This window comes from Vidua macroura, chromosome 8, assembly GCF_024509145.1.
Source record: "Vidua macroura isolate BioBank_ID:100142 chromosome 8, ASM2450914v1, whole genome shotgun sequence".
In the NCBI taxonomy this organism is placed as follows: Eukaryota; Metazoa; Chordata; class Aves; order Passeriformes; family Viduidae; genus Vidua; species Vidua macroura.
In genome coordinates, this window is record NC_071578.1 from 32,801,740 (window position 1) to 32,815,297 (window position 13,558).

Sequence of the window (13,558 nt, forward strand, 5' to 3'; positions counted from 1 at the left end):
GACAGCTGATTTCTGTAACTTAGGGGAAATAACTACCAGAGTTAGAGATGTAAATGGGAAACAGCACAAATTCTCTTGAAAGCAGGTGTGTTGTCCCAGGAGGAACAGCTACCACCATTCTCATTTTCGGATCATTGAGAATGTAACAAAAAACCAGATATAAATCAGTCCCAACAGCTCAGTTATCACTGCTGGGGTCACCAGGGCACAGCACCTCCTGTACAACCCAAAGACTGCAATTCCTTCTTCCCCTTACACACCACAAACACACTTTACAAAGAATCAATTAAAAAAACGTGTATTTTAGTCTTTAGAAAGCAGCAGGATGAGGGAAGGGCACTCTTTGCCTGGGGGCTCTCAGTGTCAGACAGGAGCTTCCTCCAGCATTTCCATCCATGACCTGACCTGCCATGACCGTGGTGGAGGGACAGCTTCCCACACCTTTTCCATATGCCATGCCTTAAAATAATTCATACAAGTCACAGGGTGGCTGAGGCTGAGGGAGCTCAGTGGGCACTGGTGGCACCTCCCTGCTCCAGCAGGGCTATCCCAGAGCACAGGGCACAGCATTGTGTGCACACAGCTCTGCCCCAGCCCCAGGGAGGAGAGCCCCCAGGCTCTGTGCACAATGTGCTCAGGGCTGGGCACTGCCCAGGGAAGAAGTTGTGCCTCCTGTGCAGGGGGAATTGCTGGGCTCAGGCCCTGCCCGTGGCTCTGGTGCCATTGCTGGGCCCCGGAGCAGAGCCTGGGCCCTGCTCTGCCCCTCCCTGCACACAGGGACAGCCAGGCCTGAGGGCCCCTCTCAGCTGGGGCTCCTCTCCAGGCTGAGCAGCCCCAGCTCCCTCAGCCTTTCTTGGGCACCCAGATGCTCCAGGCCCTTGCTCAACTCCAGCAACACCTGGCCCTGCTCTGCTGAGGCTCCAAAGCTGGACACAGCACTCCAGAGGTGCCTACAGGGCCAGGATCCCTCCCTGACCTACTGCCAATGCTCTCCTGCTGCCCCAGGGTCCCATTGGCCTCCTTGGCCCCAGGACCCTCTGCTGGCCCAGGGACAGCTCGGTGTCCCCCAGGACCCTCTGCTGGCCCAGGGACAGCTCGGTGTTCCCCAGGACCCTCTGCTGGCCCAGGAACAGCTCGGTGTCCCCAGGACCCTCTGCTGGCCCAGGAACAGCTCGGTGTCCCCCAGGTCCTTCCCCACAGAGCAAATAACTTCCTTATTTTCCAGGACAGCCCACAGGGGCAAATGAACAAACTCAGCGGTTTTCAGAATAAAACAGCATTAAAAATCTCCTCTTACAAGTGCAATAAAACAGCCTTAAAACCAGCTGCTGTTCTCATGCTCTAACATGGAATATGTTTGTTGTAACTTTGTGCTATTCCTGTAGGTTTAAATCATCCATATTCCCATTGCTTTTCTCAGTAGGATATACCCTCATATTTATTTTTATACATAAGTACATCCAATGGACACACACATGTTATGGAGGCCCTGTCTCAGCTTCAGCTTGGGCTACTCACCCATATTCCTCCTGTTTTGCCACTGCCCAGGAGTGTTTAGGGACCCCTTTTTAAAAAACAAAGCACTCACCTTAAAATCCCAGCTGGACCTCAAGACTTAGCCAGTTTGGTCAAAGCCTTATGAACCAAACTATGAACATTTCTATCAAACCCCTTCTTCTCCTGCTCCATCACCAGTTCTCCAAACATCAGCCCCCTGCCCTTGTCCACTGCTCCAGGTCCAGAATTCTTCCTAAAGCCCAAAACCAGATGAGACCCACATCACCCAAAACACTAAATCCAGTATATGATAGAACATGCAACAGGAAGAAGGCCTTCATGGAATCCCAGACTGGTTTGAGTTGGAAGGGACCTTAAAGTCCCCACCATTCCACCCCCTGCCTTGAGTAGGGACACCTTCCACTATCCCAGGGTGCTCAGAATCCTCATATTCCTAAAGATCTGCTCTCTCCTCTTTTCTTCCCCCATCATTTTCTGCCTCAAGACTCCCTGCCACAGGCTTAAACCACGTTTTCCATCCAATGGGATGGATAGCTGTTCCCAAAACACCCCTCTGAAAGGGGCTGTGGTGTGCTCCAGATGTTCTGGAGCAAGATCCAGTTGTGTGAGGCCAGCAAGGCAGCACCCCCTCATTTATCAGCCAGTTTCAGAACCTGAGCCACACGGAGTTATTCACATTGAGTTATTACTGAGTTTAGCACCTGAGATGCATTGAGTTCTCTCCCCGTGCTGATTTGAAGGAACTTTATTTCCCTGCCGATAAACATAATTATTATTTTATAATAAATCTTTATATTATGTTATTATGTTTATAAATGTTGTTACATAACAAATGCTTCTTTGCAATGAAGAAAACAACACCTGATTGTGGAGCACCCTAAATTATGTCCTTCTAGACTGCAAATTATCCATCTGCTGCCTCCAATTAGCCAGGAAGGTACAAGGGGCCTGAGAGAGGATGTGGATCATCATTTCATGACTTGCTCTGCCAGAGTGCAATGGGATACTGGGAACTAATGGGTGCCATCTGCTGTGAGCATGGTAAATGGGATAATGCACATCAGTCCCTGATGGCTCTGTCAGGGACATATTGCTGGGAGGGATTTGTTATCCCAGCTCCTGCTAGGCTGCATTTCTGCACTGTTTTCTATCTTAATGAAGAAATTATTTGTAGCTCTTGTTTTTTATTCTACATGCACAAAATATACCAGGTTTTAATAAAGTGGCCCTTAGTCAGTAAGGTCCATTCCAACCCAAACCATTCAGGGATTTCAAGTATTGCTAAGGCCCTGGTAAAGTTTTAAAAAATTAATCAAAGATAAAAAAGGAAAGAAAACAGAGTAAAAATCCAATTTTATCTCAGGCTCTCAGCCATAGCTGTATTTTACAGCAGTGGAATCATCCTAAAGGTTTCCCAAGTGGCCAAACAGGGATGTCTCTCACAATCCTGACAATAACTCATTAATTAGCAATTTAATGTTTACATTGCAAATGTTTATATTACAACATTTTCACATTATTCCACTTAAATCTATCTGTAAGACTCCTGTGATTATCAGCAAACTGGAGGGATGGTTCTGGAGGAATTCCACCCTTCTAGTAAAAACAAAGATCCCAGACTGGTTTGGGTTGGAAGGGCCCATCCAGTGCCACCCCTGCCATGACAGGGACACCTTCCATTGTCCCAGGCTGCTCCAAGCCCTGTCCAACCTGGCCTTGGGCACTTCCAGGGATGGCAGGACTGTGCTTTCCCTGCATACTGAGAACATCCTCTCAATAATTAAGTTTCTGTTTCTATATTAAATATTCAAATTTATGCAGCCAAGTATTGTAAATTAACCAATCTCAAACTACTGTATTTGAAATGCCAAGGAGTTCCCACCATGGGGATGCTCTGTGTCACCAGGGCTGTGCAGGGATGGCATCAAAATCAGGATATTTGTTCAATAACCACAACACTGTGTAATTAAGGAAGAGATTCATAGACTTGAGGTTTGTGCTCGATACATCTCTGGCTGCCAAGAAGTGCCTGGAAATTTGGGCTTCAAATATTCTCCCATATTTTATTGGGGAGAAGGGTGGTAGAGGAGGGATTGACCATGACTATGACCACAGCACCCCAAAAAAGCTCAAGAGCTCTGGCACCCAGCAAAACCCCCAGGAAAAGAGGTTTATCCATGAAGATGAACAAGTGTCCCAAATTCCTGCCTTAATGAAGCCTATTTTTACAATAAACACCTGCTGAATATGGATTTTCAGCTTCTCTCCTTTTAGCTCATCTCCAAAGGAAAATGTTTATATAAAAGTGCTCACTCACATCCAATTTTCACCTCCAAAATCCCATATAATAAATATAGCAATTAAACCCCCCAAACTGCCCTGCTTTCAGCCATCCACCCCATCAGGATGACCATGATTATCCTTTTCCATATAAGGAATAACTATCCAGAGTTGCAAAAATCAAACTCTTTGAGCTTCCAATGGATATTTGGGGAAGGAAGCACAAAGATAAACTAATTTTTGATGTCCACAAGCAAGGGAAGGTCTACATTTGGCTGCTCAAGTGCAGAACAAACCTATTTCCCACCGAGGTGGGGCCTCCTTCTAGCACAAATCCAGTGACTACAAGAGAATAAATCCACCCCCAATCTCTTCCCAAACGGCCAGAACCACCTGAAAGCTGCAAAAATCCTGGAGAAAATATCAAAATTCAAGAACTACTTCCTAAGGAGCACTTACCCTTGGAGGGCTTTTTCTCCAAACCAATCCCCCTTGCCCAGAGTGCGAAGAAAGACGGGATCTTCACTGGGAGAGTCCTCCCGGGTGACGTTCACCTGTGGAAAAGCCAAAACCCCATGGGATTCAGGGAACTTTTAATTAACAGCTAAAACCTCTTCGTTCAGAGGGGAATTTGTCACCTCCTGGATCTCTCAGGAAAGGCTCCTCTGGGAACCATGTAATTCCCCAGAGTCCTGCATTCTTCCCTTGGTACGTCCAACCAATGATCCAAGAAAATAAGCAGTGATTTTTTCCTACTACTCCTGCAAAAACACACAGCTTTGGAGTTTTGGGAATGTTTTCAACTCTAAACATGGAGTTGGTTGCACAAGCACATTCACAGGAGAATGAAATTCCAAAAATGTGCTGTGTATCTATCATCTATGGCCTAAGCTTCCATTAGCTTTGTTCCACATGGTTCTCAGCATTCCCAAGTTCTTTGATGGGACAGGAAGAACTCAAATCACCACCATTTGGACACAACTGAAGTGAACCACTTTGGGGCATTGCAGGATGAAGCATGGCTCTGCTCTCTCTCCAGTTCAGGGAGGGGACAACCCCAGCTGCAGCAGAAATCAAATCTTTCCATTTTTTCAACCAGAGCTCTTGCACATGGAAATTCCCAAAGCTAAAAGGTGGGATGTCAGGCACATCCTTTTGGATTCAGTGATATCCCGGTGTAATTTCCCTAGTAAATTAAACTTGTGGCCTGCACCTTCTCCAGCTCTCTAAGGGGTGGCAGAACTAGTAGGTTTGAGAGGTTAATGAGCAGCACACACAGCTGAACACCTGCACGGACACATGGAAGGGCAGGGAATGTGGGATGGATGAGCCAGGAATACCCCTGAACAAACAGAGGGAACTTCAATGCAGATTTCAGCTCTTTTTCCATGACTTCCACTGATCCCAAGCAAAGAGTGTTCAGGGATTAGGACAGAGTGACTTCTACAAGGTTCAAAGCTCTGAGCCAGCCTCCAGTGGGGAACCTGCATAAAATTGGTGCCACATTGTGGATTTTAAAGAGAAAAGGGTGGAAAATGACACAGCAAGCCCACACTACCTCTGGATAAAGGCAAGCAGCACTTCCCAAGCAGAAGGGAATGAGCCATTTCCATCCATTACTATTCCACATATTCCTGCACACAGCAAGTTTGGAAATCACTTTGATTTCTGCTTGGTAGAACTTGAGAAAACAAGTTAAAATAAATACACTAAAGGAGCTCAGGAGTAGCGTCATGTGGGGTGGATGGAGCTGGGAAGAAGGGGAAAAGGAATTTGGTCCTAAAATAATTATCAATGGAGGATGGCTGGAAGAAAATGGAGCAGAAGTATTCTCAGTATTTCTGAGAGGAGTGATGGGCTCAGAAATGTAAAATATTATCTCTGCTCACTTCAGCCTGGAGAAGAAAAGGCTCCAGGGGATCTTAGAGCAGAATTCCAGGGCCTAAAAGTACAAGAGAGCTGGAGAGGGACTTGGGACAAAGAATGGAGTGCCAGGACTCAGGGAATGGCTTCCACTGCCAGAGGGCAGGAATGGATGGGATATTGGGAAGGAATTGTTCCCGAGGAGGGTGGGCAGGCCCTGGCACAGGGTGCCCAGAGAAGCTGTGGCTGCCCCTGGATCCCTGGAAGTGCCCAAGGCCAGGTTAGACATTGGGGCTTGGAGCAGCTGGGATAGTGGGAGATGTCCCTGCCCATGGCAGGGGGTGGAAAATGGATGGGATTTAAAGTCCTTTCATTCCAAACAATTCCATGATTCCAGACACTCTGAAGTGACAGGCATGGCAGACATTCCCTAAGGAGCTCTCCCTGATCCTGCTTATGCTGACTGCAGACACTGCAGGTATGCTCCCAGGAACAGGAGCTGCTGCCAGCATTTTCCTGCCTTACTGAGCTGCCTGGGTCAAGTTTTACCACAAGACACGAGAGGTGATGTACTCCAGCTTCAGCAGGTGCCAGGCAGCACACACTGACTCTAAAATCCTGTATTTTATTGTCACTTATTCTATGTTTCACTGCTGAGCCTCTATCCCAGGCTGTATCCTTAGCATGGATTAATTATTACATCTATCCTAAGCCAAGCATTAAAATTAAACTCTCTCCAGGCTCCATCCACCCATCAGCCACTGGTGTCTCTTTTCCAAAGCAATAAGCTTGGAAGAGAAAACTGGGCAGGATTTAACTATCCCTGTGGGAATTTCTGTCAAGCCATCAGGCTCCAGCTGAGAGTCTGCGAATTTTTTAGCAAGTCCCAGTGCCTTGTTTTATTTTAGCTCCCTTTTTCTGGCCAGCAGCTGTCACAGCAAGATAAAGGAGCAGAGGCCAGGGACAAAGCCAAGGAGCTGCTCCAGGAGGAGTCCAGGGCTCCAGAGCAATGGCCAAGGCCATGGGAGATCTTCTCCATCCTCTGGGTGAGGGCTAAGGGCTGCAGGCCAGCAATTGGGATTTGGTTTAACATTTCTTTGTAGATTGAGGAATGTTGGAATGAGTCCAGAGGAAGCATGGAGCTGTTCCAGGTCTGGAGCCCCTCTGAAGCCAGGCTGGAGAGCTGGGGGTGTTCACCTGGAGAAGAGAAGGCTCCAGGGAGAGCTCAGAGCCCCTTCCAGAGCCTAAAGGGGCTCCAGGAGAGCTGGAGAGGGACTGGGGACAAGGGATGGAGGGACAGGACACAGGGAATGGGTTCCCACTGCCAGAGGGCAGGGATGGATGGGATATTAGGAGGGTGGGCAGGCCCTGGCACAGGGTGCCCAGAGCAGCTGTGGCTGCCCCTGGCAGTGCCCAAGGCCAGGTTGGACAGGGCTTGGAGCAGCCTGGGACAGTGGAAGGTGTCCCTGCCATGGCAGGGGTGGCACTGGATGGGATTTAAGGTCGCTTCCACTCAGGCCATTCCAGGATTCTGCACTGCTGGGAAGGGATGGGATCCACCTGACCAAGTGGGGCAAAAACCTCAGTGGCCAACACAACTCCAAAACTTGGTGTGGGAGGAAGATGGGCGTGGCACCATCCCAATAATTTTGCCCATGAACAAATGGCAAAAGGACTGGAAGCTTGGCTCATGATTGTGCATACTCTGGGAAAAGAGGGAATATTATTTCTGAGTGAAAGGAAGTGAGAGGGCATCAAACCAACTAACTTGGATTTCTGCAGGCAATGATTAACTTCATTTCAAAAACTTCCCCATGATGTTGTTATCAATCTGAACAAGACCATTTTTTGCCTCACAAAAAAAATTTGGCTCCCAGAAAGCAGAAGATGATGGTGGAAAATGAGTTGGCAGCTGGAAATCACTGTGTATTCCCTCCAAAATCTCCATCCTGCTACGTGGAAAGAAGCCAAGTGTCTCTCGAGTGTATTAGGCAGGCTAAAAAAAATTATAAATAATTGTTGAATAGAAGGAAAAAACTTGGTCTATAAAATCCCTTCAGCATTTTATGGGAAAAGAGGTCAAAAATATTTTCCCTGTGAGCAGTGGAAGAGAAACTTAGACCTTCTTTCCCCTATGGAGAGAGCTCAGACATCCCTGCCTTTCTATTATTTGGAAAAGCAGGAAGAGAGAGCCATGGGAATGAAGCCTGGAAGCCAGTCTTGGAAGGGGGATGCTTAGCAAAGAAATCACGGAGTATTTAGGAGTAGGATTTATTTCAAAGAAATTGAGTTTCATGGTCATTTACCCAGAGACTCTACAACAGTTTCCACCCCAAAGCGTTACCTGGGAGCACATGTGCAAACCAGCAGGGCATTTCATTTTCAGCCCTTCAAGCCACTCTTCCTTTCCTGATCCAGCCAAGGAGTTCCATTAAATGTCAAGCACTGGCACATCTGTGCCCCAGGAGGGGAGAGAGAGAGGCTGGAGGGGGATTTTGGGAGCCCTTTGCCCAGGGAAGGTGTGAACTCACCTTTCCTTTGCTGATGATAAAGAAGGTGTCCCCTCGAGCCCCTTGGCGGATGATGTACTCTCCATTCTCATAGTGAGTCTGCAAGAGGGAAAGGAACCAAATGAAGATGAACAGATAAAAGCAGAGCCTGTTCTCCAGCCCATATTTTGGCAGCTTGATCACCTGGACCCCTTTTATCCCAGCTTGACATTGGCTGTGACTTAAAGATTGTCCTGTATTAAGGAATAGAATAATTAAACTGGAAGCATTTGTGGCTTGCCCATTTTTCTTCTGGCTGTGCTGGTGCCAGTCTGTGCCCAGATGAATTATCCTCACAGCCTGAATCCATTTTTAGCACACCAGCGAGACAGAGGAATTTCCAATGGGGAATAAGCTATATGAACTAAACTGCAATGAGAAGTCTGGTATAAAAGTTTTCTTTTCCTCCTTTTTTTTTTTTTTTTTGGTGTTTTTCCAGCTTTGCTAGCAAGGACTTTATTCAGCAAGTAAGTTTTGCTTTTCTCCTGTTATTACAGTAGTTTTAATCTCTCTATTTTTGCCTTATTATGTGGAACAGTCCTTGCTAAATTCATGTCACAGCTCACCAATGCTGGCATCTAAACTTGTTAGGATACTTTTCATCCCTTGTGTCACCCCATCAAAAGCAATATGCATTTATACATCACCAAAAAAAACCAAATATTTTCTAAATCAAGACTTTCAATTTATATTTAGAACCCCCCTCAAACCTTGGAATTTTCATCCCAGATCCTCTGCCACTGCAAATTCAACCAACAGCAGGCTGGGGGATGCCAAGAGCTTCCCATCCAACCTCTCCTGTATCTCCCTCAGGATAAATGTCTCTTGGATTTTCCAAACATGACCAGGAGAGCTGGAGGTATTGGGTATTCTATCCCAGCCCAAATTTGGGACAAAATCACCAAAAAAATGTCCTGCATTCACCATCATATCTTCTAATCCCAAAGTATGTATAAAGCATGACTGGAGCTAAAACAGGGAAATTAATCCAAATCCTCAAATTTGGTTAAGTTTGAGATTTTTTTCTAAAGGTTTTGTGTTGACCTGAGTTTATTTATCTTTACACCCCAACCTTTTTATCATTTACAGACTGATAACAGAACCCCCAGCTTTTCCCATTTTCATGTGTCAGAGTGGGAAGAGGGAGGGAAAAAAAAGTCTGGAAGAGACCTGGACACAAACTTGCAGAGTTTTACTGCTTATGGTTGGGTGTTTCTGGTGAGCAGATTTAGGGTGCCCATTTTTGACCATCCAGGGTGAAATTCCTTGGAAGGGCCTGATTTTAGGAGGTGTTGGGATCAGACCCCCTCAAGTGGAATCTTGGAGGCACCCAAAAATCTAATTAATGAAAATACTGGGGTAATGGCTTCTAAATTTACAACAGGTAATCCATATTCATTAGATACATTAATGGTATTTTTATATGACTTCTGGGCAATTTAACATGATAAACCTGCTCCCTAAAAGGACATTTCTTGGTCTTGCTCACCAGCTACCACCAGCAGCAACCACTGTAGAACTGAGTCTCAGTCCTGCTGCTGTAACCAATTTCCACCCACAAGTTCTCCCAGCCTTCCAACCCATAAATTCTACCCAACCATTCCACCCTTAAATCTCCCCAATCATTCCCACACACAGCTCTTCCCATCCTGTGAGTCCTCTCAAACATCCCACCCACAAATCCTAACTGTTCCCATGCATGAGTCTTCCCAAACTTCCCACCCAGAACTCTGCCAAAGGAATGGAAGGAACACAAATTTGAGCTTCAAAGCACCTAAAGTTGCCTCTTACTTCAGCGTATTTTGTCTCTTCTTTTATAACCGAGCTCTAATCTCAGCCAAGTCCTTCTTCCAGCATTCCAATCACATTCCTCTAGTCCTTCCTTGAAGGCCCAGAGCTTTCATTTCGCTTCACCTGCCCCTCACTGGTGTCTTTGTTCACGCCCTCCCTTTCACCCACATCCTCATGTTTGTGTATTCCAAGCCATTTCTTTCACAGCTAATTCAACCCGCAATTTTTCCTGCTTGAATCAACCCATCCTTCCCATCCTTTAGCAGCGCTCCTGCTGTTAAATCCTTGTTTTCTAACAGAAATCAGCTCACCTGTGTGCTTCGTCCTTCTAATGGAATTCTTGCTATCTGCCCGGTGTCAGAGCACCATCCTGGGCAGGCAAAGTGCCCAAGAGCTCACTCAGGGCTCGTGGAAGTCGAAATAAAGACAAGGCTCTTGCTTTTAGCCCCACTTGAGAGGCAGCAATACCTCCTCAGGTACCATGACAGATCTCTGAAGAAGCATTCTGGCAAAAGTTCACAGAATCCCAGAATGAGTTTGGAAAAGACTTCCCAAGACCATGGAGTCCATCTGGTGACTCATGCCCAGCTTGTCCTCAGCCCAGAGCACATCCAGCCCTTCCTGGGACACCTCCAAACCTCCCTGGACAGCTCCTGCCAAGGCCTGAGCACCCTTTCCATGGAGAAATTCCTGCTGCTGTCCAAGCTGAGCCTCCCCTGGCACAGCTTGAGGCTGTTTCCTCCCTTCCTGTCCCTCAGCATATAAAGAAGCTGGAATCTTCCACAAAACAGCATTTCCAGCCTAAATGAACAAAAGTGAAACTCTTCATCCTTTTGAAGTCCTCCATTAATTGCCTCCCATGGAAATCCCTGTTTGTCCAGTAAGAACAGCTTCTATAAAAATACCAGGGTTTTTTATTCCCTTTACTTCTATTGTCAGTTTTACTCAAAGTGAGCAAAAAATCCCAGCACCAAAGGGGGGGGTGGGGGGAAGAATGCTCACTCAGCCAGTTTGAGAGGATAAGACATGGATAGGTCTCCATGACCTGCTCCAGGTATCCCACAGGAGAACTACCAATCTTGTGCTAAAAAAGGCAACTATCCCATTTTATTAAATCCCTCATCCCACGCAGAATGTCCATGAGTGGACATGGATATTTCTTTGAGTGGAGAAATACCCAATGCAAATTCTCTTCAGGAGTGACTGGATTTTCATGAGACCAACTTATATTGAAAATGGACAAAATTAGGAACAGTGGAGCACCAAATCTTGTAAACAAACTCATTTTTTGAGTCTCAGTACTCCCCAGGATGAAAATGTCCCACAGACACAGGACCCAAAGCAATGTACAAACCATATTTCAGCAACCACCCCAATCCATCCACCTCAGAACAGTTAAATGTGTGATTAATTTCTTTGTCCCCAACACACCAGGCAATCTCACCCACCACCTTTGCAACCATCACCTTTGCAACTTCAGACCCTCACATCTGGCTGAGGTCTTTGGCCCACTGAGCTTGGCTGATCAATCACAAACTTCAACTGCAGCTTCTGCTCCTAAATACCACCAAAAATGAGATGTCTGAGAGCCCAACCAGGCCTCATGGAGAAACCTCAACTGAAAACAAGATGTTTGAGATCACACCCAAGCTCATGGAGAAACCTCAACCAGGCCTCATGAAAAAACTTTGACTAAAAACAAGATGTTAAAGACCCCACCCAGTCCTCATGGAGAAACAAGATGTTTGAGATCCCACCCAGGCCTTGTGGAAAAACCTCAACTAAAGACGAGGTGTTTGAGAGCTGACCAGGTTGTGTAGAGAAATCTTGATCAGGCCTCATGGAAAAACCTCAATTAGACCTCATGGAGAAACCTTGACTAAAATTGAGATGCTTGAGAGCCTGCCCAGGCCTTGTGAGGAATCCTTGACTAAAAATGACATGTCTGAGCTGAATCAGGCCTCATGGAGAAACCTCCACTCTGGAGACCAACCCAACAGTTAAACTTGAGAAAAGCTTATTTTTCCTCCACCTGGATGCCTCTGACTGCCGTGTTTATGCTGAGAATGTTTGGGAAAAGGTGGGAAACGGGGTGTTTGGAATGCTCCGTGACCCACGGCGCCAAAGGTCCCCTCAGGGGAGCAGAGGCACAAAGGTGTCTTTGAAACAAAGACTTCAAAGCTGGAGTTGGGTTTGCACCACAAAAACCAGTGACAGCAACATGGGGTTGATGACAGTTCTCCATGTCCCACCCATTGCACTGAGGGTGTTTTTAAAATAAAATAAAAATAACCTAAATATGTTATTTTGCTGATGCTTTAAAAAATATTCCCAGAACTATCAGCAAAACTCCAAACAGAAGCAGCTTTTAGAAGATTCATTTTTCCTGTTCAGAATTTGCTGCCTTAAACATCCTAAAAATGACAACAGGTATGCAAACAAAATAAAATGGAAAAATATATTTATTTGCTGAAAATGCTGCAAAACCAAGGAGGTAAATATCAGTCTTCTGTACTAAATTCCTTAAGAATCAGACAGATTTGTTTCCCTCGTTTTACCAGTGTGTCCTACTCCCAGGGGATTATCTAAAAATGCTGCTGCTTGAAATAGCCAGAGGGGAGGATTATGCTTTTGTGGTCCTCTCATCATTTATCCCTAATTTTTGACACTTAAGATATCTCAATACCCAAGCAGCAGCTTCACTAGAGGGCAACAAGTGGGAAATTAAAACATGAGGAAGATTAAGTGATGAGGGGAAGAGAGGGTTAACTAATTCCCTTTATTCCACAATAATTATGGAACACAGAATTGAGAAAGGAGATGAGGAAGGAGACCTAATTATGGCCTTCCAGGACCTGAGGGGAGCCTACAAGAAAGATGGAGAGAGACTGTTTCCAAGGGTCTGGAGTGCCAGGACACAGGGAATGGCTTCCCACTGCCAGAGGGCAGGGATGGATGGGATATTGGGAAGGAATTGTTCCCTGGGAGGGTGGGCAGGCCCTGGCACAGGGTGCCCTGAGCAGCTGTGGCTGCCCCTGGATCCCTGGAAGTGCCCAAGGCCAGGCTGGATGGGTCTTGGAGCAGCCTGGGACAGTGGAAGGTGTGGAACAGGATGGGCTTTAATGTCCCTTCCTACCCAAACCATTCCATGGATCCTGTTGCTTTCATTCAGCTGTCTCTAACTGAGCTGCAATACCCTGCAGCTTTTTTTTTTGTTTGTTTGTTTTTCATACAGATGCATTACAAACTTCCTCTTCCTCCTTAAAGATACAGCTCTTCGATATCCCACCAGCACTCTGAGTATGTATTTTAAAGCAAAAGCTGTGCTGTGACAGGAGCCTGTCTCCCTGTCCAATCCTTTTGGGAAACATTTCCTCTGCACTGATTCACTGTGGCTCCTTAATGGGCTGTGACAGCGCTGAGGAAAACACTTCTGGGAATGAGCTGGACACTCTGGCTGTCTTCTCCAATTTTGGAGCCTTCTGCACTTTATGGGTTGCTTCCAATTCCTGCAAAACCATCCCCGAGCAAGGCCCTTAATACACATCCATAAGGGG

The 13,558-nt window shown here is 46.3% G+C and overlaps 1 protein-coding gene across 2 annotated transcripts in view; it reads right to left on the reverse strand.

The window, feature by feature from the left end:
- Positions 1–13,558, reverse strand: part of PRKG1 (protein kinase cGMP-dependent 1) — a 384,810-nt gene that overhangs the window by 81,743 nt on the left and 289,509 nt on the right. For both annotated transcript variants that reach the window (XM_053983678.1, XM_053983677.1), the window contains exons 6-7: positions 8,193–8,270; positions 4,258–4,352 (exon numbers count right to left, since the gene is read on the reverse strand). In XM_053983678.1, the coding sequence (XP_053839653.1) occupies positions 4,258–4,352; positions 8,193–8,270 (173 nt within the window). The remainder of the gene's footprint in view (positions 1–4,257; positions 4,353–8,192; positions 8,271–13,558) is intronic.